This window comes from Electrophorus electricus, chromosome 6, assembly GCF_013358815.1.
Source record: "Electrophorus electricus isolate fEleEle1 chromosome 6, fEleEle1.pri, whole genome shotgun sequence".
In the NCBI taxonomy this organism is placed as follows: domain Eukaryota; kingdom Metazoa; phylum Chordata; class Actinopteri; order Gymnotiformes; family Gymnotidae; genus Electrophorus; species Electrophorus electricus.
Genome location: NC_049540.1, coordinates 29,198,013 through 29,225,013, shown reverse-complemented (window position 1 = coordinate 29,225,013; position 27,001 = coordinate 29,198,013). Strand labels below are relative to the sequence as shown.

Below are 27,001 nucleotides of genomic sequence, written 5' to 3'. Positions count from 1 at the left end.
GGTGCGGTCTCACCATTAATACCATTAACCAAAAATAAATCAATAAATTATACATTATATATATATATATATATATATATATATATATATATATATATATATATATATATATATATATATATATATATATAAAAATCCCAAAACAAATACCAAAATCCCATTCCAACTTGTGTCTTCTGTGGAAATCCAGAACGAATAAACAGCAAGAAGTACCATATTAAAGTTCTTGTTTTTTAATCCTTAGTATTTCCTTATACAATATAGCACGTCTCTGACAGAGCAAACAATTGAACATTGAAAACGCTGAACGGCTAAGAGCTGCAACTCCTACAACGGTTCCAGTTTCACATTCAGAAACATTCTTTAATTGCAGGCAAACGTCACCTGAACCTTTTAAATTAAAACTTCTATATTTGACCAAAGCCTCTCAGAATAAAACAGCAAATGTTTCCGCTGGATTAATACAACGATGTACTGAGAGGTAAAAAAAGAACTCAAAAATTCGTACCTTGTTTGTGCGGAAACCCTGGGGCGGGGCTTTGACCGTGACTGGGGCGGGACTCTGACAGTGATTGGCTGCGTTTGCCTGCGTGGCTAAGCACTGTCCAATGATTTACTGTGGTCAGGCAGGGGACGTTAGAGATGGAATGTACTGGAGACCTTGCACCTACTCAAACACACGTGTTCTGTTCCCTAGTTCTGTTCGCACACATCCTACAGGGACATTCAACATGTGAGACATTACAGACTGGTACAACGGGAAAGTCAAAGTGCTTCCTGCTATGAATGTTGAGAGAGACATCAAACAGCCAGAAGCTGTAACTCTTCTGTAACTGTTACAAGCTGGTGGGAGTGCTGATAAATATAAAATAAAAGGTTAAGCCAAAACTGATTTGAAGGTCTCTGTAAAACACCCAACGTTACAAAACATGTTTTGGATCTCATATGGTCTACTGGCAGTGGCTAAAGTCCTGGAACTGATAAAAAAAAGCTTCTTCTTCTTTTCTTTTTTTTAAATACCGTAGTGGTAAGGTTTAGTATAAATATTAGTTTAAAACTGATGTCTGATTCATGAAACAGGAATGTACCCAACAAATCTAAGTGAACGCACTGGGACTCAAGCAGTTACTGTTTCTCAATACTCTGGTTGCATGAATGGACTGATTTTCCTTTAAAAGCAAAAACAAGCCTGTCTAAGAGAGACTGAGACATTGGACGCTGTAGAGTCACGCAGACGTTAAGGAACCCAAGACAAGCGGGTTTTAAACGGCTTTTAACACGCTCTGCTTGCTCAAAACACAACCATGAGACGACTGGTCTACAGGAAAATAAACCTTCAACTGTAAAAAAAAGATCTATTCAACACTCATACAAACATCTATCATAAAGTGTACAAAATGTGTTCTCATAGATATTTAAATACACATAAATCCAGTTTCAATATATTACATATCTTTAAACACAATTTTTTGTGTGTGCAATATTTGTACATTTCTCATATATATGTATATGTTTGTTTTATATGTGAGCATACAAAGAGTCCCAAAAAAGAACAACACCCCCATGTCCACCCCAGATCCGTGTTGTCTCATTCCCATAACAAAAGACTCAGCACCTCTCTCCCACAGCGGGCGCTACTTAAACGCTACTTCTCTGCCACGCTCAGTCTCTTGGACTTGATGAAGGCCATACCGTGCGTCCGCATGTGTGTGTTCAGGGCGGCCTCGGTCTCGAAGGCCTTGCCACACACTTTGCACTGCGTGTCTGGGATGCCCTGGGTCTCCTCCGGCGCTGGAGTGTTCTCCTGTTGGTCGCTATGGCGCCCGGAGCCCGGCGGCTCCTTCAGCTTGTGCACGATGAAGAGGTGGCGGGCCAGCGAATGGTGCGAGGTGTAGCAGAGGCCACACTCACGGCATTGGTGGGATGAGACGTCCGTCTTGTGCTGGGGAATGTGTTCGTGGAAGCGCACCAGGTCCTCGGTGGTGAAGTTGCACATGGCGCACTTGTGAGTTTTGAAGACGTTCACCTTCAGCTTCTTCAGAGGCTGTGAGGACACGCCCCTGCGATGCTGGCCGGGAGACCCCGCCCCTCCCTTGTTGTCTTCCTCATCGTCCTCTTCAGCATCCTCGCCATCTGAGGTGAGCTTGCGTTTGGGACTGCGTACCTGCACAAACACACACACACACACACACACACACATTGTATAAAACAGTATACCAGCTGCAGCAGTGAACATCTAACAAAGCTCACAGGAAGAATATCCAGCACACTGAATCTATACAGGTGAATCTCAATAAATTAGAATATCATTGAAAAGTTAATTTATGTCAATAATTCAATCCAAAAAGTTATATAGATTCATTACACACATTTCTTTAAATGTTGATGATTATGGCCTATAGCCAATGAAAACCCAAAAGTCAGTATCTCAGAAAATTTGAATATTGTGAAAAAGTTCATGGTGTCACACTCTAATCAGCTAACAAAACAAAACCTGCAAAGGTTTCCGAAGCCTTTAAATGGTCCCTCAGTCTGGTTCAGTAGGCTACACAATCACGGGGAAGACTGCTGACTTGACAGTTGTCCAGAAGCCAGTCATTGAAACCCTCCACAAGGAGGGAAAGCCACAAAAGGTCATTGCTAAAGAAGCTGGCTGTTCACAGAGTGCTATATCCAAGCATATAAATGGAAAGTTGAGTGGAAGGAAAAAGTGCACAAGCAACAGCCTTGAAAACCGCAGCCTTGAAAGGATATACTGTACATACTTTTCAGTAGGCCAACATTTATGTATTAAAAATCAATTTTTGAATTTGTCTTGTATAATATTTTAATTTTCTGAGATACTGACTTTTGGGTCGTCATTGGCTGAAGGTCATAATCAACAACATTAAAGAAATAAATGCTTGAAATAGATCACTCTCTGTGTAATGAATCTATATAATATATGAGTTTCACTTTTTGAATTGAATTACTGACATAAATTAACTTTTTGATGATATTCTAATTTATCGAGATGCACCTGTATTTCTCCTCAGGTCTGCCCCAGTTTGGAACATCGGCCGCTGTGCCCATGAGCCACACAGTTCACTTCTGCACTCTCGGCTCTTCTCTGCTAACTCTCCTCATGTTTATCGACACTTCCAGCTCTGTTCACATCGCCGTTTTGTTTCCTGTAGGAGTGGAATGCTAGCCACGGTGTCGAGTTCATACACAGCACTAATCTCCAGCCTTAATCTAACAAGCACAGTGCCAATATTCATTTATACAACCTCGTTTAAACGCATCAGGTGTAGACCAGGGGCTTTCCGCTCCAGTTCTGGGGACCTCAGATCATCATCATCATGTTTTATTTCTGTTATTTTACCACCTTTCACTTTACAGAATATTAAGGAGACAGAAGAGTAGTCACAGAGAGACTGGGGCACTGAACTGCCTGTCTCACAAAGCCAGAACCTTCAGGAACTGGATCAGGTGTGCTAGAGAAGGGAAAACCTCAGACCGGGGCAGTGGGGTCTCAGGAGGGGAACTGAAAACCTTTAAGATTAATGCATCAGATTAATGCGTTAGATTAAGGCATCAGATTAAGGCGTCAGATTAAGGCTTTAGAGGCTGTCCAGTGATTTGTCTTTAGATTAGAGCCAAACGTCCGCATCTTCAGGAGCAAGGACTGTCTAGCACTGCCCAGCATGCTGAACCAAGTACCTGATCCTTGCTGGAAGGGTCGTCCGCGTTGGGGGGCTCATCTGACGCCTTGCCCTCTGTTTCACTGATGCCATGCATTAGCCGGACGTGTTTCTCCAGAAGTGACCTCTTGGTGAATGTGTGCTTGGAGTCTGGACAGTGTCTGAGGAAATGGTGGGAGGAGCTTAACTCATAACAAGCGCACACAGACAGCAAAACTTTGCAAAGGGACCAAAATCCCTACTCATATTACAGTATTTATATTTCAGATAAATAATAAAATACTACAAATACCAAAGAAAAGGGTAGTAAACTAAAAACTGTTATAGTAGGAGTAACAAAAAATAGTACAAGGTCAAAAGAAAACTACACAAAAATGGTAGAAAGTTTACTGCTCTGAAGTACACATTAACTGAGTAAATGTAGGTCATGACCTCTAGGAGGGATTTATGTCTTGTTTAACTTAGTAGATAGTAGAGATAGTAGATTTGGACGGATGTCTCCTTTTTTAAAACCTATGCCATAATCCTTGCAAACCAACAGGTCTTCCTCTATGGAACACAGAGGTGTACGCCCCCTACAAACACACATCCCAACCCCACTCCAGGGGACTTCTGCATGATACTCACAGACAGGAATAGACCTTCCGGACACCTTTATGTTTGATCCGGTTATGTCGGCACAGACTGTGGGAGGAGCTGAATGACTTGTCACATTGGCGACAGGGATGTTTCTTCAGGTGCTGTACAACAAGAGAGGAATTATTTGACGTTATTCAAGCTGCTACGTCCAGTGTAGACACCATTCATTCCGTCATCAGCCTCATGAAAGCCAGGCCAGGTACCGCATGCGCTTACGGACAAAATGTGTTCACTGTCACATCTGGCTCTAGCGTGCCTGGTAACTGGCAGCATGACTGGCTCATATCTTTGTGAAATGGTGAATCTTGGCCAGTCTGCGCCATAGGCAGCATGTTATTTAGCTAATATTAAGCACCCTGCACTACTGCTGAAGAAACTGTTCAGTTAGGAGGCGTCATTTCTGCATTAAGACCCGCGTTTCACATCTTTAGTGGCGAGCGTAGCTAAGTGGCTGCCTTAAGAACCACTCTCCTTTTGCCTTGATTTTGAGACGATTATGACACACCCTACAATTATGGAAAACAACCACATGTGTTGTTCTTTAAGATATTAGAAAGTAATTGGGCCATCTGGCTCCTATAATGACTGTTCTGTTACCACTGCGTGGGTGTGTGCAGGGAAGCAAAACTGCAAAACTGTTTTCTTAAATTTGACGTTCATGCTTTAGACCCGACTTCCAGAGACTCCCTGCTGGACACCACGAAACACTGGCTGCAGTGGCATTTGGCCGTGGGGGGTGTGTTTCAAGCACGAGTGGATAATTTTCTTTCAGCGAGTCATAACACAACAAAGCACGATCTGAGGCTGTGGCATGTGTAGTTTATTTGCATTTTCCCTCTAATGAATTACTGAATTACTACCACACGATTAGGAGTAACTAATGTGAGGTCACGTCAGTTCTGCTTACCAAATTTAAATTTGGACGCATCCTGCAGTTTTATTTTGCCGTCCTAACTGGTTTTAGCACCACTAGCTAACCCAGCTAACCAACACCTTGTTTACTTGCTAATCTGGTGTTATTCACAGTGTAATATGAAGAATACAAGTCAAAGTAACCGTATATTGATGTAATGTATACTGAGTCATTGTTATCAATAAACCCTTCAGAATTGTACATCAGTTTCTACAGTGCTTTTAATCTCTCTTACCATCTACTCTATTCACATAAACTGGAAAATACTTTAACAGCGAACAGCTAAGACTATAACTGTTACAGTAGCTCAAATCTGAATGTTAAATGCTAATATACCTAATATACCCCAAACAGAAGCCAACACGATGCAGCGCAGTCTTTTCTCTATTAGCTTCAGTGCTAACTGCACATGGCCTGCTAGCTTTCAACATTATGCTAATTGATGTTTCTTTCTTTGTGTTTTTTGTGAAGTGCTGGCACACATGAGTCATCACCCTCAGTGCTTTCTTTCTGAGTTTTTCAGCTCATATTTGAGCGTTGGTTGGGAGCTGAACGTTCTCTGGCTCACCTTGCCATGTTCCCTCTTCATGTGTGCAATGAACACCTCCCTCTGGGTGAAGAGTCGGTCACACTCCTTACAGCTCCATCCAGGGCACACGCTGGCCGCGGACGCCGATGTGGGCTTTTTGAGGAGTTCCGTTCCGTTACCGGCCTTCTTAACTGCACAAGCGGGTTTCTTGTCTTCTTTCTCCAGGCTGCTGAGGGCACCCCCCTCTTTGTTGTTGGGACTGGGGGTCATGGAGTTAATCGGCTTACTGCTCAATGGAAGGTTAATGCCCAAGTTAGGAGGCCCCTCGATGCTCTTCAGGGTGCCATGCGTGGACTAGAGGAGAAGAAGAATGGATATATCTTATATACTTTAGGTTAAACCTGCTGCAAATGGTAAAAAGACCAAGATTACTATTACAGTTAATGGGATTTTGCATTATGGAATGACATTAACACTAATGGTAAGTTCACGCTAGCAAATCTGAAAACACCTCCCGCATATTACTAAATGTTACATATCTTGCTTTGCATGGACAAGCGTTTGTACTTTACTGCTGTGTTGTTAGCGCTCACTGCTCCTACCTTGATGTGATCCAGCATCAGCTGTTTCTGGGCGTAATGCATGGAGCAGTCCGGACATTTGAAGACAGACACCTTCTGGTTGGAAATGTGCTGGTCAAAGTGGGTGTACAGCAAAGGCTGCTGGGTAAAAACGGTATCGCACATGGAACACTTGTAGATTAACCTGTGGACACAACATGCAAATCATCAATATCAGAACGACACGTCAGCTCAGGAAATTATTCAAGGGGGAAGAAGTAACAAATATTTGAAATATTTTTCACATATCCCAGGTGTAGTTGGTACATGTTTGGTGTCCAAATTTTCCTCATTTAGTTTTTGCACTGATCTTTGATGCCAAAGTTGATCAAAAGCAGGTATGATGGAGGTTTATAACTACCAATTGCCATATAATTACCATATAATTACCATATAATTACCATATGAGTTTATATATGTTAGCTCTAAGAGCCCCAAAATCCACTACAAAAACTGAGTAAGTAAAATCTGGACACAAAACATGTCTTGCTGATCAGTTCCATTTGAGGTAGAAAACAAAACAAACAAACAAACAAACAAACAAAAAAACCCAACCAATGAACAAAAAACCCAACAACAACAACAGATTCCTCTGAATCATTTAACTGTTAAAAATAATTATGGTCTTAAGAAGTTCAATGAGTTAACCAGCCTAAAAACCTAGATATGTATGAGCAACAGCTGCAGGCAGTGTGTCTTCAGAATTTTGCATTGAGGACAGACAGAAATGCAAATGGTTGTTAAAATCCTGCTTCTCCACACCTCCACTATATAGAGGAACTAGATCTACATTTGAATATGCTAATGTATCAGAGATACAATAAGATCTAAATGTGTTCTAATGACCAATGATAAAACAGCAAAGATGCACAATGTAAACTACTGAACAAAGCTACTACTAATTACACAGACACATTCTGCACACCTTTGTTTCAGCATATACAGAACTGCAAAGAAAAGGCAACAATCGCAGACCACCCCGCAATGGCCATGCTGACAGATGTTTTCTCACAGATGTCAACATGGATCATCACCAGACGTGTTTAATTCTCTTCTTTGTCAGGGCTGATGTATTAAGACACAGTCACAGGTGTGACGGAAGGCACAAAGGGTCACCTGCTCCCTTTCATTAGTGCTCGCTGATGAAGAGGAGGGTTGGAGATGGCCTGAAATGCTAAGAGCCTCAGTGCTAAAGCTAGTGCGTATAATCCTTTTCTACATCTTCACGGTTTGGAAAATGTCAAAGGTAAAGCAGCCGAGGGGCCAGTTTGACTTGTGTAGCACTAAATCTGTAAAATGCACAAGCATTCTCCTTTAGTGGAGCAGGCTAGAAGAATCCATACCAACCATAAAACTGGTTAACATATTTTGTCCCTTTCTTATGCATTTTTTTGCACACTGAATCCAAATATGTTTTCAGAATATCTCTATCACACATAGTATTTTAAGTATTTTTATAGTATTTATGAACAAGTAAAATATGTTTATTGTAAACTTTCATTGCTCTGTCACTCGGAAAGTCTGATAGAAAAATTCTAACAACATATTATTCAGCATAAAAAGTACTATAACGTCCACCCAGCTTAGTTTATGGGACAAAAAATATTTTTTAATTTTGGTGCTTAGTTTATTAACAGGCATGTTAATGGTGGACATACAGTATGCACATTCTCTTTCATTAATTTAACCTCAAGATCATACAAACAAAATGCTAAGGTGTACTGAGTACAAATGTGTATGTGATAAAGGGAAGACTCACTTGGCCTCACCAATCTTCACACCTGGGTGTTGCGTGTAGGCATGAGAGTGAGTGCCTGGGGCAGATTTAAAAGCCATGGGGCAAATGGGGCATTTGTAGAATATCTCGCAGTGGGACCCCTGAATATGGGACTTGAGGCCCGCAACATCGGCGAAGATGACGCTACAGTGGACACATCTACAGAGGAAGAGAAGAGGGGACATTATTTTACTACTACAAAAACACCCTACACACCCTACACACTCAAAGCTTTGTTTCTTTATTAGTCATCTTTACATTAAAAATGTCACTGAAATGGTCGTAACTGTGATTATTTATATTGCTGTAATTGCAATTTTGAGAGCTTGTCAGTGAGCAGACATTTGACAGCCTGCTAATTGCACACTTATGACCAATTAAACACTCACTCTATTTAAGCAATCGGTTCTGCCCATAAATGTGGGTTGTTAAGCAAACTGAGGGAAGACAGAATTCCGTGACTGGACGACGGCAAGAAGTGATGCAGTGCAAAGACAAAGGAGGACCTGGCACAGGGACTGACCGGAAGCCCACTCTGCGTGTGTAGTGCAGGCAGTTCTTAGTGACGTGGGACTGGAAGTAAATGGAGCGACAGGTGGCCCCACACTCCGGGCAGACATAGGGAGACTTGTGCTGATGGATCCGCTGGTGGGAGGCAAAGCTGCACTGATTGGGAAGCAGCATTTGGCAGATGGTGCAGGTTTTCTGTTACATTTGGAGGAAAGTAAGAACTAAAGGTTAAAAACGGCTCCGCTGAACATTATCCATGCAAAATACATATAAAATAGCTGTCAAGTTATAAATGTGATATATTGCATAGTGTTTATAAAAGACTCACAGAAGCTCAGAAATATGGAGGCAAATGAAGGGTGTAACTTTTTTTATTGTCCTAAAATGACATGTTCTTGGACAGTGTGTAGAGTGCAGTGATACCTGTCCACTCGACTCTGCCGTCTGTTGATAGTGCATAGCCAGGGAAGACTCCTCCTGAAACACCTCATTACACTCCAAGCACTTCAGATTTGACCGGCAGAGCCTGGACACATCTTTGTCCAATGGCATGGCAGCCACTACAGGGGCTGAAGAGGGGGCAGAGATCACTGTTGTCATGTCACTCTTCCCTTGGCTGCCTACAGAAGAAGTACCATGGGTTGATGTAGAAATGGGGGCACTAGAGGTGACCGATGGGGCCAGGATCATCTGATCAGCAGGGATGGGCTTGAGGATGAGATGGGAACACTGCATGACGACTCCTTTGTCTTTGTGTCCTCTGGCATGAGAGAGGAGGCTGCATTTGTTGTAAAAGACCAAGTTTTTGGCGCAGTGGTTGCAAGTGACCTCGATGCGAACACTCCTCCGGTCATAATGCTGGCTTAGGCTTTTCTCTAGAGCAAAAGAGTCACCACACTCAAGACATTTGTAGCCCCGCGATGGTAGAGAGATGCAAGCAGAGGATGGGGGGCAAAGGTTGGGCACATAAACTGGCACAGGGTTGATGCTGCTCAATACTTTGTTGAAGGCTTCAACAACTGAACTCTGGGAGCTGGCCAACACCTGAACACGGGACACTTTCTTAGTAGGCTGGCAGGCCATCATGGCTTGTTTGATGGGTTGCTGGGATTTCGACAGGACCTGATGGAGCTCTGAGGCTGATGTCTGGGGAAGGAGGTTCAAGTTGGTAAGGTGTACAGTCTTTGGAACAAGTTTGGTGTTGGTGAGGCTGGAAGCGGGCACCACAACAGTTTGTTGCTGAATAGCATTGGCAGCTTTGAGGATGGCACTGCTGGCGCTCTGAACTGTTGCGGCAGGTATGACGGTAGCTTTTACTGTCGTATTGTTGGCCAGTTTCAAGTTAATTACCTGAGAACCAGCTGTCTTGACTGCAGAGACTGGTAAGAACGCAGTGGCAACAGGCTTGATGGTCATTTGCTTTGTCACTTCAATGGTCGAGCCTGCAGATGTTGCCACCACTGTGGTAGGTAGTGCTGCTCTGGTGGGGGATGAGAAAACAGAATTTGAGGTTGGTGAGGGCAAGAGAGAAGATACCACAATGGATGCTGCGTCAATGCCCTTTTTGAGACCTTCAGGGTCAAACTCTGGTAGCACCCTAGTGACAGTCCTCTTTATTTGGCCAGAAGACGTTTTAATGGTCTTAATGCGAACTTTGGGAATGACAGGAGTGGACCCTGCTGGTGAGGAGGGAGACCCTTTGCTACTGTGTTCGCTGTTGACACTGCAAGGGCTCTCGGGCTGTTTGGAGAGCATTTTCTTAGCAAGCTCCAGAGCTGATTCTTGCTCTGGAGGTTTCTCTGTCACCTTTGGGCTTTCCTTAGCCTCTTTGGGTGAGCCTAGTTTAGGGGTGAGGGGCTCAGCAACTGTGGAGTCTGTGCTGGCCTTTTTTGCACTAAGAGCCGCAATAGCAGCAATGCAGGACGAAAGCTTGACTGAAGACTTGGCCTTGGCCTGAGAGAGGTTTGTCATGCTCAACCCAACAACTGCTTCTTTTGCTTCTTTTCCGTCTTGGGCTTTGAGCGCCTCCTTGGGCTGGGCCTCACTTTTTTTGGGTTTTGAAGGATCATGGGAATTGCCCAAAGTACCATTGGCACTGGGGTTTTCAGCTTTTGAAAGGTTGAAGTTGCCATTAGCTCCTGGCTTGGAAGACTGCGAGGACAACTCTTCTTGTTTAACATTAATTCCAGTAAGAGGATTTGGTCGGAAAAAAGGTAAACGGTTTTGCCTGTCTAAAGGGTCGTCCACTTCAATTTTGTCGTCATCATCAAACTCGTCAGCACTGGAAATGGGACTGAACTGGCTGAATGTGGACCCAGCCACTTCCATGGCATGGCTTTTCTGAAGCTTGTCTCCATCCTTGCTTAACCTGTTGCTAGGTGACACTGCCATGAAACCATTGTGCATCCCATTTCCCACTGAGGGATGATGGGAATCTTTATCTGCAAGTGGGTGTTCGTTGGTATCCAAGTTTCGGACATTCTTAACAATGACGCTGACTCCGACATCTGGGGCTGAAGGGACATGGGACTCCTCATCGTGGTGGACGTTGTGTTTGATCTGCCCATCATGGTCATCATGGCCAGATTCGATGGCGGCCTTCGGATCGACCATGTCAGGAATGTCAAAGGCCGCAAGCAGGTCATCAAAGTCTGGGGTTTTCATGTCGCCCATGGTCTTAGAAAAATGAGTTAAAACCCTTTAGGAGAAAAAACAACAACAAAAACAAATTAAATACAATAAAGTTTTTTGATTCATGTTTAGTAAACATTATAGACTTAAAATGACATGTCAACTTGTTCACAATAAGAAAACATCAGAGCTGCGACTGAACACAATTCCCACAGGTCCAGCTAGACTGCATAGTTTGTACTGGACGATTCAATTCAACCTAAACTGTCACTGTAAAAGATAAAGAGACAGTTTACAGCCTTCCAGGTCTGACACGGCCGAATCACCTGTCAATGCTGAGCTGAGGTGCAGCGTGCAGAAAAGCTACTGTGCTCTGTTCTGGGGACAGCAGCTGAACAGTAGGACAGCTCAAAATAAGGACCCGGCGAGTCCTTTCAAACCACACAGGAGCAGGGTGTAAAGCCAAATTATCACGGGCATTTCAGGTTTTAATCAGTTGTATAATATAGCAGTTATTGTTGAAATATTAAATATTTCATCATCTCTATATCTCCATAAGCTAAATTTTTAAAATCCTTTGTTTACTGGTATTTAGCATTGAGTTTGATGTCCAACTTCAAAAGTAAAAACAAAACTAATTAAAAAAAATAAAAATCAAAGCTTTTGAGAATGTGACCTAGAGGAGGGCAAAGACCACGGGGCCTCTCTGGCTCTGTAGATACGTATTCATTCATCAGCTTCCAGAAGCTTCCAGGTTCAGGAATAATAGGTATGATTGCAATCATCACATTCTCCGTCTTAACATGAGCAAGGTTATGTGATTTATTACATGCTAGAACGAATCACTATTTGTGTAATAACAACTGTTGTCAATAATTAAATGTACTACATAGTTGTAGACAATGCTCCATAGCTTTATGTTTAGATGGTGACAGGTTAAACCTTAAGCCCTCTTATTTACAGGTATAACAAGCAGTCTTAAAATCCAGGGAGTGCATTTATGTGTTCAAAAAAGCTTCTGACACAAATTCTTGTACTGCTTTTTAAGACCTTCCTCCGCTAAATTTGAAAGCACTGTGAAACTTTTTAATCCACTGCGAATTGCATTTTCATATTACAGTGTTTCACAACTCATTTTACAACCCAATAAATTTGGAATCATTAGATAAGGGTTGCCCTTATCTGCATGGTCACATAAAAATATATGACACATGAGAATGCAAATGGTATGTAATGCTGAACTAATGAGGCCTGAGAACACATTATGCGATATTAGCAATAATCCCAACACAGGATGGAGAAACAGCATGACCAAACGGCTTCTGCTGCTGAAACAGAAGTTCACTGAGGGTGAGGGCATGAAATGGTCACCTACGAGCGGTAACATACTCATTCGTCCTGAGTGAGAGACTGCCACGTCAAACCAGCGCACAACAAGTAGGCCAAAGGACGAGAAAGAACAAAACCAGCTAAATTATATTCAGTGGGTTTGGGTTTTGTTTTTTTCAGATCAGGTCAGAGTGTCAAGGAGTGAAATTTGTTTTCATATGGAGAGGTGGTGAAGAAAAACAAACAGACAAACAAAGAGAAAAAGCCCACAAGCAAACAATGAAGAAGAGAAGAGAGTGAGGAGATGACGAAGGCTTGAGCCACTCTGCTCCCACCAACGCTGTCCTGTAATGGGTGAGCTTACTGCAGCACTGCTTCCATTACTGTTATTAACATCTGCACGCTCGGCACAGGCAGGGCCAAAATGGCCCGCTCCCCCCCTCCACACACACACACACACACACACACACACACACACACACAATGGAGCTAACGTGGTGGGTGTTGCAGAGAATAAAGATGGGAGAAATGTGAATAAAAATGAAGTTTAGACGGTTTAGGTGTAATGGAGAAGAATTAGGACGAGTGTGAGGCCTCGGACGGATCTGAGCTACCGCACAATACAGAACCTAATGATCCTCACACACGGTGGAGCATTCAAATCAACACAGCCACTATTACACACAAACACACACATGCAAACATGCAAATCAGGCACTCCTCACCCTCTCTTCCGACCATTTTACCGCAGAACAACCTTCTTCCTTCCTTCTTTCCTCCCTGCCCCTCCGTCTCTCCCTCTGCCAATTCCACAGGCACAACCAAACACCTCCTCCCTCTCTCCTCTGCCTCCTCGTCATTCCCCAGTTAGTGGAGGGGGGGGGAAACCCACTTCCCTCAACAGCCAGGGCCCGCCGTAAGAGACGAGGGTCACCTTACAGCCACTGAACAGTCTTGGCTTCCCAGAGGCACTTCAGGGAGTGACGGTGCTGTAGGGACCCAGAGAGGCTGCACCCTAGCTGGGCTACGTGACTGTTCCCTCCCCCCTTCCAGCTCTGGATCATGGCTGCTTCCCTGCCAGCTCATCTCCATGGCTCTGCCACACATACACGCACAGCAAGCTTAAGGTAGACCGGCGCTAAAGCGCTCCATGGCCCTGTCGAGACTGGGTCTGCTTCAGCGGGTCCTGTGCCACGAAGCAGCCAGCTATCTGACCGTAGCACAGTGACTGCATTGTTCCTGAGTCTCCTCGTCTGCCTCAAACCGGTTTCAGCCGGTTCCGGTCACCCCACATAATGTGTGCTGCAGTGCAGATTCACACAGAAGCTGCCCGTCTAACTGCCTGCGCCGCGTCGAGCATTTCTGTCAAAATACAGCCACAGCCTGCCGTTAAAATCGCCAAGCACGGTCCGCACCGCAGCTCGAAGAGGTTAGCACTGAAAAGGACTCTGAAATCCGTGCTGTTCCACCAACGGAAACACAAGGCCTGAAAAACAGACACAAACCCAGTGTGGGGGAAAACACACAACTAACATGCAGGCAAAAGGCTCAAATCCCTATTCTGATGGATGAATGACAAGAAGATGGAAATGAAGACAACTAAACAAAGGGTGCTTTTCTGAGGAAAAGGAAAAGCACCAGCACACGTGCACGCCTCTCCGAGCACCCCCCGCCTCCCGAGAAAAGAACAGCTAATGCAGAGACATGAAGTGGCAGTAAACCGCCCGGGTACCTGGTACCTCTGCTTCTGCTCCTCCGTTCTGCCCCATTCTGCAGTACTGGTCTGCTTTTCCTTTTCCTGTTCTCTCTCCCCCTCTCTCTCTCCCTCTCTCTCTCCCTCTCTCTCGCTCCCTCTGCTCCTCTCCTATGCACGCTGTCCCTGCTTCCTCTTACAGGCTTTTCTCACGGAGACAGAGAAAAAGAGAGTGAGGGTTGTCAATTAAAGTCAGCTGTCTGTCTCCAATGCTACAGCCGTGGACAACTGGCTATCCCGTCTGTGCTGAGGGGAAAAAACCCAAAAAACAAAAGGCCATATTACACACACACACGCACGTGCACACACACACACACACACTCACTCGTGTGTATAAAACATACTGGTTCCTACCCTGCTTCCCTGATCTGCCCTTCCTATCAGAACTCCTCCATGCGAAGCTTCTTGTGAACTGTCTCTCCGAGCAGGCCCCATTCTGGGATTGACTCTCTGTTTTTGGATTTCTTCCCGTTCTCTCTCCCTCTCAACCCATACTCCTGTCCTGTGGGTCACCTTCTTTTCACAGATGCAAGACATCTCATGGAAAAAGGGGGCAGTGTTCGACAGGCAGTTCTGGCCTTTTGTCTACGTGTGCTGTGCATGTGTGTGTGTGTGTGTGTGTGTGTGTGTGTGCGTGAGCGTGTGGGGGTGTGTGTGTGTGGGTGGGTTTGCATGTCTGAAGGGACAGTACTGGCTCAGAAATGCAACCAGCTGCGGTTGTCAAAGACGAATAAGAGAGGAATAGAGAGCTGGGGAAGAGGAAACGAGAGAAGCGTAGGATCTGTGTGAGTGTGTGAGTGTGTGTGTGAGTGTGTGTGAGTGTGTGTGTGTGTGGGGGTGTGTGAGTGTGTGTGTGTGTGTGAGTGTGTGTGTGTGTGTGTGTGTGAGTGTGTGTGTGTGTGAGTGTGTGGGGGTGTGTGTGAGTGTGTGTGTGTGTGAGCGTGTGGGGGTGTCTGCACCAGCTCCTCTGTAGTCATTCTGTTTACCACCAGACAAACGAGAGGAACAAAGGCCTGTCATGGCGGCTGAGGGCTGGAGCTCAAGAAAACACATAAAGGGCGGAGTGTGTGTGTGTGTGTGAGTGTGTGTGTGTGTGTGGGGGGGTGTGAGTGTGTGTGTGTGTGTGAGATCAAATGCAGGGACTGAGATTCTTAGTTCAATTAGTGTGACTATATATGTAATGATAACTGTTTAAAAAAACACAAACCACATAGAAACTCATCAACCTCAAATGAGATACCTTATAGAAAATACAATCTGACCTAATGCTGCAAAATTGACACTAAATCTGTCAACAAGTAAAAAACCACAACAAACCAAAACAAAAAAGAACAGGAAACAGCAGTAGTCCAGGCTACACTAAATGGTTGGATAACATATGGATCAGCTCTGATAGTGAGAGGACAGAGTACCTGCTCAACTATGGCCACTAAAACAGGCACCAGTCAGCACAACACAACAGGCTTCGCTGGACTGAGTTCACACCAAGATCACTAGGCAAGATGGCGTCCAGCAGGACAAAACGATGGGATGGGAAAGCCTGGAATCAAAAACAACTTTGACACGTCTGCTCATCTGCAGTGGGCTCGGGCGGATATGCACAGTGATCGTTGGCTTTGGCCTGACAAAATGTCTCAAGCACTGACCAATCAAATGCCCCGAATGGCCTATCCCTCAAAATGACAGTGCTGACCTAAGCAAACTACAAACGCCATTTGGCTTGCAGTGGTCACTGTTCACATTACACATACAGAACTGAATTCTGCTCTGCATTGTTTATCCCACCAGCACTCAGCTGTCACCAGAAAGCACAACTTCAGCTACTCCAACTGCTCTCTGAAAATAAGGGAGTAGGTCAGATTCTAGCCGTTACTCCGTTTTCACGTTTCTATCAAAAACAATTGCCCAACAGTGAACAGGACACGCAAGTAATCTGCTGCAGGTGTGAACAACCTACAGATAAACTGCACTTGAGACACATGTAGCCTAAACCCTCAATGCACAAATGAACATGTTCACTTCACACATGGGCTTTCACCATGGAAACCAGAAAGCCCTGGTGACTAAGAAGGTAACAGATGGATTTATTTGTGTGTGTGTGTGTGTGTGTGTGTGCGCGACCGGTGCCAAGCATTCTATTATGCATTCCCAGGCCTTGTGCAACCAATCAGTCACAATACCCCCCCCCCAAAAAAAAAGAAAACCCAAAAGGCTCAAACAGAAAACAGCAGACTGACCTACCTGCGCGCTGCTGTACTGCTTTGCCTCCGTGAAACGCGTGGACGTGAGGACTCGTTTCCTTAGCTGGGAGGCAAAAGCAAACGCGCGAGCCACGGAGGCCAGCAGCCACGGCCAGCGCGCGGGGAACAGGGCTGTGCAAATCACTGCGTTTCACTGCAGTCGAGAAGCTGCGCGAGACGCCGCTCATGCCTGCAGTGCCCTCGTGCCGACACGGCTCTTTAGGACGGGCGCACAGGCGCGCGCTTGCACAGGCTGCGGAGCACAGCGCGCGAAGACATGGGGGATCCGCGCGAGCGGCTGACCACCCCCCCCCCCCCAATACTGTCAGGCGGTCACGTGACTCTGTGTGTCGTATTGATTTGGTCTCTTCGCCGAAAAATGTCCACATAAGGTCTCGGCACAACGAAAGGTGGTAGGGGCGTTACTCCAGTTTATTGGATTATTTCATTTTTATGATTTGATTCAAAGAGAAAGATTTTCCGATGTGATACCCAGAATTCTTTTCGCGCGGGATGTCTACCGTAAGCGTGCATTATTACATATATGTTACATATATGCTATGCATATTTCCATGACTTTGCCACATGCATTTATCGAAATATGAACCAGGAATGGAAAATTATCCAATTTTGTCTTTAGACCGCATACCAAAAAACAACCACAACACGTCAAAGCCACGAGCCGTTGCGCTCGTAGGTGGTCTAAACCATGGCTGAGACCCCTTGGAGTCGCATTACACATAACAAACCAGTGCCACCATTATTTAAGCCGCTCGGACTTTTCAAAACTTGATCACGTTGAGCTCTGTAGGTCAGCGCAGCTTACCCTGGATCACCTCGGCTGGCCCTCCAAAGCTTTTTTAACACCAGCGTTATTTTACAACCGTGGTCTTTACTGCAGAATTAAACTACCACAGGGAATCATGTCTGTGATCAGTCTCTGCCATGCAATTATGTACAAATGAGGACATATTCTTAACATAACGGGCTCGCATCCATTCCACGTGTTTTACGGGTTTTACGGGCTCTGCTCACACCACGTGGAGACCCGTGGACCAGCCATCATTATTAGAGGAGACTTTACTTCTGCCCCACGAAGGTCATCAGTGACAGTTACAGTCAGCAGGCGCGCCCATTTGAAATAAATAATAAAGACGACTTTAGTTTCTGGCTCTTAGACCACACTGCTCTTCATTTAGACACCAAAGCTAAAGTTCAGTGTTAAAGGTTAAAGTTCAGTGTTAAAACCTCAGATCCAGTTGAATTTTATTTCCTTGTCCGCGGAAGGCCACGACATATAATCGTCTCGTGGAGATTGTTACATTAAAGTTGATTAAAGTTGTGTATCGAGTTTTAGGTAAGAATGACGCTTAAATAGGCCACAGACTAACATGCTATTTTTCTCTTAATCCAATTAAACACAACGTTTGAATTTCTGTTCTTGTTTGTGTTTTTAATCAGGCCTTCAGGATGAAAATAAGGCCCATATATGAATTAGGTATTCAGATTATTCCTTAGTTAGCATACAATGGGAACATGTGACAGCCAGTAAATGGCTCAAACTCTGCTGCTTTGGGTCTTATTCCGGACACTCAGAACTGAACTGTGATGTGCTTTGTCTGTCCATTCATTTATCTGCTCTGGTTTTCATTAATGGCAATGTTTTCATCTTTTGTACTATACTGAAATGAATCAAAAGATTAGAAATTAAATGGATCTCAGTGCCTAATTACTGATATCTTAATTAATTTACCCCAATAAAACATTGCATTAACATAAAAACGAAAGGTAATAATTATTGCGGTTGGATATTTTCATTAATAAAATTATTAGCATGAGTATTTGTGGTAATTATTAGAATGTTTTGTAGTAATTTAGGGAAAATTGTATAATTGCATAATGAATACACGGGCTAATCAGCATTCAGCGCGCAGGCGTTCCAAGAGCCAATTTAAAATAAATACTGCCATCTAGTGGGGAACATGACAACTGCATCCGTAGATAAAGCGGTAGATAAAGCGGACACAGGCGTGTCATGGCTCTTAGGAGCCTTAGAATGGTATGTAAAGAAATGAAAATAATAATGTTACATATTGCAGGTCTTTCTGATTCTCCGACAGTTACAGGCCCCTCGTGTGGGTTTATTAGGAGTTCTGTTAGTCACTTCTGTCAAAGTAATGTCTGATGATAATAACAAAGCTGTTAAGACATACTTGCAATTCATCATTAATTTTGGAGATAATATGTTTCATACCTGACTCCTTGATGTCTTCATCGACATGTACCCTCCTAGGAGGACAGCCACAGGGTTATTAGGAGATTATGATCTGTCTCCTGAGTTCATTCCAAAAGGAACATGGGAACATGTGTCATCAGATCAGTGCCTTATCATGTTGAAAATCACACACCTGTTCCCAAAACACACACCTGGCCTAAAGCCAGTTCTCCTCCTCTTAGCACGATCATATGCATGAGTATGTGTGTGTGTGTGGGGGGGGGGGGTATGTGTGGGGTGTGTGTGTTTGTGTGTGTGGGTGTGGGTGTTTGTGTGTGTGCTTTATTAAATGATGCACTCAGAGGTTGTGTCACTGAATGATCACCTAATTCTCACTGCTTCACTGGTTGGTTTATTTTTCCACAGGATCCAGTCATCACGGCATGTCCAACTCATCTGACCTGTGCCACTGTCCTCAAAAGAACAAAGCGAGTAGTTGTGTCAATTACCCATGTGTATGAGTTTCTTTCACTGGTGCTGAAAGTGAACATAAGCAAGGCTGTTTGTCCTTCCTGCCTTGCTTCGTTTCGTCGTCTGGCATCCACCAAGGTTTCTAAGGTTGTTCCGGAACTCTGGAACACTGTTGATTGGGGGGAAAGGATGTGGGTATCCTAGCAACACAAACAAAGTTGATAGGAATTGATATTAGTGATGTCAGCCGAGTCAACAAACACCCCAGGAGTGGAAAAGGCAGAAGATTATTGATAATGGTTAGTGCGAGTTTAGGATACGTTTGTCACGAGATATGATCCTATTTCTCTCTGTCTTCTTACATTTAATTTTCTCAAAAAGTATGAGTGAAGGGTAAAGTAAATAATAAGAATAAAAACAGATGATGTCTTTGTGTAATTTAACTCCCCCACTTCTATGCATGTTTATGAAATTGTGGCATGCTTAGCCAAACATTTTCACGTTGGAAGGCATTAATAAATGTCTGCATTTGCTTCACGGCTTTTAACCATTTTGAATCCTCCAGCTTTCAGCCACTACCCAAAATTAAACTCGTCATGTTTTATGGGCTCTATGCAATTAACAGAACAATAACTGGTCGGCTGGGGAGACGTTAACCGAACAGCGAAGAAACCAGGAATATTAGTGCCTTTTCTGCGTGAACGTTAATGACATTTACACATGTGACTTTGAATCGCTCTCGAGGCACACAAAAGCCTTCCTCCCGGGCGAGATAATGACATGTTATCTCCAAATGTCATTGTTATGCCTTTTTTTCATTCGCACACCGGAGAGGTTGCCCACCACTTACGTAGGCCTGCAACATGCGTGAGGGGGCATTACCGTACAGCGGTATGAGGCACGAGCCCGTAGCAGCCTAATAAAGCCGGTTTCCCACGTCATTGGGCTTTGACTTCTTCGGCACGTTCCGCCACGGTGCGGTATAAATGAGCACTTCCCACGCCACGGACGAGTGGAAACGCGTCTTTTGCTTCGGTCACTTGCACGCCATGCGCGTCCCGTGGAGGTGCAGACTCGCAATAACAGCGTGCGCGCTTCTAGTCTTCACAGCTGGTGATGCTCAACCGCGCAATGAGGCGCGCGTGACACAATCCGTGCACCCACGCGGGAACCACTGGGCAGTAGGTGAGGCTCCGATTCGGTTCCGTGGCGTGTTCTAAACTCCAGAACCTTTCTGTTTCTAGGCAGAGCTGACATGGTTTCTTCTGATCATTCCTCTGATCCTTTGATTGAGAAACGAGCTTGTTCAGCACGTGAATATCTTGAGTCTTACATTGTTTTAAAGTAAAACTTCACGTTTGCTATTCAGATAATACACTCGAAGTTTGTTGGTTATTATTGATTATTGTTATTTGTTGTGTATTAATAATCATCAGGCATATAATTCAATAGCAACTCTGAATGAGACCTTCTACAGTGAAAGGTATAGAAGAAGCGTGTGGTTATAAGCGTGGGGAGAGTCTGGAACCACTGGTTAAATACTTGCAGTTTAACGCGCTTAAAGTGCCCGAATGCAAACGTTTGCATGATAAGATAAAATAATAACCATATTATGACTTTCTGTCCCATGTGAATTTGCCTCAGTGTTTCCAGAACTCCCATTATTACAGCAGCGCTTGGCTTCGTGGGGAAGCGTGCGCGTGCGATTTAATGCACCCAGCCCCTTCACGTGGGTCAGAAAGAGCCTGTTACCCTGCGACATCCATCGGAAAATATAAGAACAACAACAACAATAATAATAATGTAGAATTTTAATTAGGTAAAGTAGTAACACTACTTCACCTGATTACCTGCAGTAATTATTACCTGATTACCTGCAGTAATTATTACCTGATTACCTGCAGTAATTATTACCTGATTACCTGCAGTAATTATTACCTAATTACCTGCAGTAATTATTACCTGATTACCTGCAGTAATTATTACCTGATTACCTGCAGTAATTATTACCTGATTACCTGCAGTAGAAACCCCCTGTTCTGTGCTCACAGTGAAAAATGACACTGGTACTTAATCAGTGGGGCATTTGGGAACTGTTATCACCATAAATCGTCTGCGTCTCAGTGATTGTGCTATGGCTGTGGTGTAATCAAACAATTTCTTCCTACGAATCTTCATTTGTGGCTTTAGTTCGTCTTAGGAAAGAGTGATTTCGGTTTGAATCCAGTGTGAACTCTTTTATTTCTCATGACAGAGGACAGCACTTTATAGCACCAGAAAGCAAGGCTATTGAAAAAAGATGTTTAGAGCTGGAACTAAATAATTGGTCAAAGTGATTCCAGAACCAAGTTGCTTTATATATTTTTGTCAGTTTCCTTACATTAGTTAAATGTTTGACTTGAATTGAGGAAAGACTTGGGGATACATTGTTGATTAATTTTGTAGATTTTAGCCATTCTGTGAATATCTGTGTGCAAGAAACAAAATGAAACGTCCTTAAATAGAAGTGAAATTTGGAGGGAAGAGAAGGAAAAGAGATGACCGAGTGTTTCCTTTTCACGTCAACTAGCTGCTCTGTTCCCTGGCTATGACGGTCCATGTCTGTGAGCTTTCACCCTCAGGACTGGAGTTTGACATAACTGGTCTGGTGCAACTTCTCTGTCCAACAACACGCTGAGAGAGTAAAACCAGCAACATGTATTTCAACCAGCGTGCTGCACACGGGCTACAAGCACACAGATGATTTTGGTCACCAGCTGGGTCCAGCAGTAGGGTCAGAGCTAGAGTATGGGACCTAAGACGTGTTTTGGACATCACTGCAGTCGAATAAGAATAGTTCCAGCACGAATGTTTGATGTTCAGAGCAAGATGCCCAGTTTTTACAATGTTAGATGTGTAAAAGAACAAAATAAGTTTCGAAGCTGTTTAGCTGCAGAAAACGTATGATTTGTGTCTATGTTTTGTCTTTATAAACCGCTTTACTGGACTAGATCGTTGATAAAGAATGAATATTAAATGTGTAAAGGCTTTTCCCCTGTCAAGATCGTAGACTAAGAGGCCTGTTTCTCAGCAGATTCAATAATGCTTGTTTTAACGTCGTCTTGCGCTGGCTCGGAACCACCACTGACCCCTCACTCCCCTGTCTTGTTAACCCCTCAGGCCACCTGATGGGAAAGAAGAGTATACATCACCACCGAGATGGTGGCAGTGAGCGTGATTCTCCCGTAGCATGGGCTGACCAAAAGCCAGACGGAGATAGAAAGTCTGCCGGACTGCCCCGAGCACTGGGCACGGTTCTGGCTGGACCAGAGCGCGAGACAAAAAATGAGAGAGAAAGCGTAAGCGCGAGTGAGCCAAATCAGGGCACGCCGGCATGGAGCAGACTGTGGGAAAAGCAGCTCACGCGCACTAGAGATCTCAGACAGGTGCGTGGAGGAGAGCACCTTCATTTTCTTTTCTACATAAAGTCAGTAGGCACGTTGTAAAAGATGGAAAAAAACTATAACAAAATACACATTTGTCATAATAATGATCTTTGAACTAATTCTGGAGTCATAGCTAGTGTATCTATACTAACCCGTGTTCAGTATATGTATACTAAGACATGTATCTGCATTTTGTCACTATTGAAACTCCAGTCCATGCTGTATGCTCCCGTGTGTCCCCAACGCTAGATTAACCAGTCACTCCACACGCCACATCCCGTGTGTCCCCAACGCTAGATTAACGAGTCACTCCACACGCCACATCCCGTGTGTCCCCAACGCTAGATTAACCAGTCACTCCACACGCCACATCCCGTGTGTCCCCAACGCTAGATTAACCAGTCACTCCACACGCCACATCCCGTGTGTCCCCAACGCTAGATTAACGAGTCACTCCACACGCCACATCCCGTGTGTCCCCAACGCTAGATTAACGAGTCACTCCACACGCCACATCCCGTGTGTCCCCAACGCTAGATTAACGAGTCACTCCACACGCCACATCCCGTGTGTCCCCAACGCTAGATTAACGAGTCACTCCACACGCCACATCCCGTGTGTCCCCAACGCTAGATTAACCAGTCACTCCACACGCCACATCCCGTGTGTCCCCAACGCTAGATTAACCAGTCACTCCACACGCCACATCCCGTGTGTCCCCAACGCTAGATTAACGAGTCACTCCACACGCCACATCCCGTGTGTCCCCAACGCTAGATTAACGAGTCACTCCACACGCCACATCCCGTGTGTCCCCAACGCTAGATTAACGAGTCACTCCACACGCCACATCCCGTGTGTCCCCAACGCTAGATTAACCAGTCACTCCACACGCCACATCCCGTGTGTCCCCAACGCTAGATTAACGAGTCACTCCACACGCCACATCCCGTGTGTCCCCAACGCTAGATTAACGAGTCACTCCACACGCCACATCCCGTGTGTCCCCAACGCTAGATTAACCAGTCACTCCACACGCCACATCCCGTGTGTCCCCAACGCTAGATTAACGAGTCACTCCACACGCCACATCCCGTGTGTCCCCAACGCTAGATTAACGAGTCACTCCACACGCCACATCCCGTGTGTCCCCAACGCTAGATTAACGAGTCACTCCACACGCCACATCCCGTGTGTCCCCAACGCTAGATTAACGAGTCACTCCACACGCCACATCCCGTGTGTCCCCAACGCTAGATTAACGAGTCACTCCACACGCCACATCCCGTGTGTCCCCAACGCTAGATTAACGAGTCACTCCACACGCCACATCCCGTGTGTCCCCAACGCTAGATTAACGAGTCACTCCACACGCCACATCCCGTGTGTCCCCAACGCTAGATTAACCAGTCACTCCACACGCCACATCCCGTGTGTCCCCAACGCTAGATTAACGAGTCACTCCACACGCCACATCCCGTGTGTCCCCAACGCTAGATTAACGAGTCACTCCACACGCCACATCCCGTGTGTCCCCAACGTTAGATTAACGAGTCACTCCACACGCCACATCCCGTGTGTCCCCAACGCTAGATTAACCAGTCACTCCACACGCCACATCCCGTGTGTCCCCAACGCTAGATTAACGAGTCACTCCACACGCCACATCCCGTGTGTCCCCAACGCTAGATTAACGAGTCACTCCACACGCCACATCCCGTGTGTCCCCAACGCTAGATTAACGAGTCACTCCACACGCCACATCCCGTGTGTCCCCAACGCTAGATTAACCAGTCACTCCACACGCCACATCCCGTGTGTCCCCAACGCTAGATTAACGAGTCACTCCACACGCCACATCCCGTGTGTCCCCAACGCTAGATTAACGAGTCACTCCACACGCCACATCCCGTGTGTCCCCAACGTTAGATTAACGAGTCACTCCACACGCCACATCCCGTGTGTCCCCAACGCTAGATTAACCAGTCACTCCACACGCCACATCCCGTGTGTCCCCAACGCTAGATTAACGAGTCACTCCACACGCCACATCCCGTGTGTCCCCAACGCTAGATTAACGAGTCACTCCACACGCCACATCCCGTGTGTCCCCAACGCTAGATTAACCAGTCACTCCACACGCCACATCCTGTGTGTCCCCAACGCTAGATTAAGCAGTCACATGACACGCCACATCCCGTGTGTCCCCAACGCTAGATTAACCAGTCACTCCACACGCCACATCCCGTGTGTCCCCAACGCTAGATTAACCAGTCACTCCACACGCCACATCCCGTGTGTCCCCAACGCTAGATTAACCAGTCACTCCACACGCCACATCCCGTGTGTCCCCAACGCTAGATTAACCAGTCACTCCACACGCCACATCCCGTGTGTCCCCAACTCTAGATTAACCAGTCACTCCACACGCCACATCCCGTGTGTCCCCAACGCTAGATTAACCAGTCACTCCACACGCCACATCCCGTGTGTCCCCAACGCTAGATTAACCAGTCACTCCACACGCCACATCCCGTGTGTCCCCAACGCTAGATTAACCAGTCACTCCACACGTCAAATTCTGCGTCTCCAACTCTAGATTAACCAGTCACTCCACACGCCACATCCCGTGTGTCCCCAACGCTAGATTAACCAGTCACTCCACACACCCGCTCCCTGCTCCCAGATCTCTCTCTTTAAGCACATTGGAATGGTATTTGGTCTTATATGTTTTCAACATTTCAATTCAAACCTGATTTTATTGGCCTTCCCCAAAGGTAGTGGTAGCTGTCTGTGTGCCAAACGTGACCCATCTTGGTTTCTTGGTTTACCACCTTTCTGGGTAACTGTTGCCTAACGAATAACAGTGTTGATGTTCCTCTCTATGCAGGTAGTGAAGCTTTTGTTTCTGGCTTCTCCCAGCGAAGCCCATGCGAGCTGAGGGGTGTTAGACAGAAGTCCAGCGTCAGGCTCTAGACGCTAAAAGACTCGCTGGAGTTTGAAGCAAATGGAAGTCAATGCATCACATCACTGCTGCTAGCCCTGTCATAGAAATAAAGTAATATGCATGATATCTTTTCTGTACTGCATTTACTTACACATAAGCATAACAAGCTAGTGTTGTTTGTAAATCTAACTCCAGTACCCAACATGTCAGTTATACATTTGCAATTTATTTTAGGCATATACATTAAGTTATTCATGTGAGTAATGTTTAATCAGACATATTCAATAAAGTTTTAACCCTAAATTGTAATCCCATATTTATGAAGTAAAATACATACATATTTTATGTTCTTTTAGTTCATTATCCGATGGAAAAAGAAAGATTTTGATTTATGTGCCAACAGAGTGAAGTGAATGTAAAAGACAAACAAGGGAAAGATATTTAGATATTGGAAAAAAAGTGATGATTTTTACTTTTAGATTGGATTTTTAAAAGTGGAATACAAATAAATGGTGTGTTATTTTGTCACGCGTTGGGCTTTTCCTGGTTATACTGAAATAAATGCAGAACGACTCTAAGGGTACTTCTGCGTTACAGCTGAACAATTATTAATGCTTTATAGGATAACCTGCCTTTCTGTGTCTTTGGTGGCTAAAGCAATTTGAGACAGTCCTCTTTAGAAAGCAGCCTGCACAAGTAATACATAGGTCTCACTTGATCAACATTAAGGTCCAGTCTGATGACTGAAGACCTTTGCACCTGACACCTGACAGGTGCATAAATGAGACACCAGTGTTGGCTGATGTGGTTATTAAGCCATGGCCACAAGATGGCAGGATGAATTACATGAGTTGCTCAGGTAATTTAACTGCTACCCTTTTCCTACAGGAGTCATGCAGCAAAACAAAACAAAGCAAAACAAAACAAAAACCCCTTTCACTGTAAATAAAACTCTTTTCTGCTAACATTCCCCCGACGGTTTGTCCATACAACACTATTTGTCAAGTAGTCACTTATGAAGCAGTGATGAATGACAGGCTTGGTGATGTCAGTTCACTAATGGACACTCACTGCATGTAATTACACAGCCAGGGCGCAAGGGGCCGCGCGGAGCTGCATCTCCTCATTAAGGAGACACTGAGGTTCCTCGCGAAGACAGACGTAAATGTGAACTGGATTCATTTATTTATTTTAAATGTTGTTAAGTGCATTCTGCTCACACAACCTGAAGCCCTGTAGCCGGTTGTGTTTATGATGTCTGATTTGTTACGAATGAAAAGCTGAATAGAAATGTAAAACATTACATCCCGCGTCTAGTA

General features: G+C 44.8%; 2 protein-coding genes across 6 annotated transcripts; one reads left to right on the top strand and one right to left on the bottom strand.

Moving 5' to 3' along the window:
- Positions 1-210: 210 nt before the first annotated feature.
- On the bottom strand, positions 211-16,819 carry znf532 (zinc finger protein 532). 5 transcript variants are annotated; one of them, XM_035527317.1, is made up of 9 exons: positions 16,626-16,819; positions 9,095-11,369; positions 8,685-8,866; positions 8,144-8,320; positions 6,367-6,529; positions 5,804-6,118; positions 4,311-4,423; positions 3,703-3,844; positions 211-2,164 (listed from the first exon to the last, which is right to left on the bottom strand). In XM_035527317.1, the coding sequence occupies exons 2-9, from the start codon at positions 11,342-11,344 to the stop codon at positions 1,646-1,648; spliced, it is 3,861 nt and encodes a 1,286-aa protein (XP_035383210.1). In that variant the 5' UTR covers positions 11,345-11,369; positions 16,626-16,819; the 3' UTR covers positions 211-1,645. The 5 variants fall into 5 exon arrangements, with proteins under 5 accessions (XP_035383210.1, XP_035383211.1, XP_035383209.1 ...); XM_035527318.1 differs by lacking the exon at positions 16,626-16,819 and adding an exon at positions 14,739-14,896; XM_035527316.1 differs by lacking the exon at positions 16,626-16,819 and adding an exon at positions 14,364-14,437.
- A 3,342-nt stretch (positions 16,820-20,161) lies between these two features.
- On the top strand, positions 20,162-26,210 carry grp (gastrin-releasing peptide). Its single transcript, XM_035527402.1, has 3 exons — positions 20,162-20,495; positions 22,470-22,735; positions 25,626-26,210. The coding sequence occupies exons 1-3, from the start codon at positions 20,297-20,299 to the stop codon at positions 25,674-25,676; spliced, it is 516 nt and encodes a 171-aa protein (XP_035383295.1). The 5' UTR covers positions 20,162-20,296; the 3' UTR covers positions 25,677-26,210.
- Positions 26,211-27,001: the final 791 nt, after the last annotated feature.

Bases quoted from the DNA above. Each gene is read 5' to 3' on its own strand.
- znf532 (XM_035527317.1), bottom strand. From the start codon at position 11,344: ATGGGCGACATGAAAACCCCAGACTTTGATGACCTGCTTGCGGCCTTT. The intron at 8,321-8,684 runs GTCAGTCCCTGT...CTTCCTCTGTAG, and splicing joins ACACGCAGAGTGGGCTTCCG to ATGTGTCCACTGTAGCGTCA. The intron at 2,165-3,702 runs GTACTTGGTTCA...GTGTTTGTGCAG, and splicing joins ACCCTTCCAGCAAGGATCAG to GTACGCAGTCCCAAACGCAA.
- grp (XM_035527402.1), top strand. From the start codon at position 20,297: ATGAGCACTTCCCACGCCACGGACGAGTGGAAACGCGTCTTTTGCTTC. The intron at 20,496-22,469 runs GTGAGGCTCCGA...TTAACCCCTCAG, and splicing joins CGGGAACCACTGGGCAGTAG to GCCACCTGATGGGAAAGAAG. The intron at 22,736-25,625 runs GTGCGTGGAGGA...CTCTCTATGCAG, and splicing joins GCACTAGAGATCTCAGACAG to GTAGTGAAGCTTTTGTTTCT.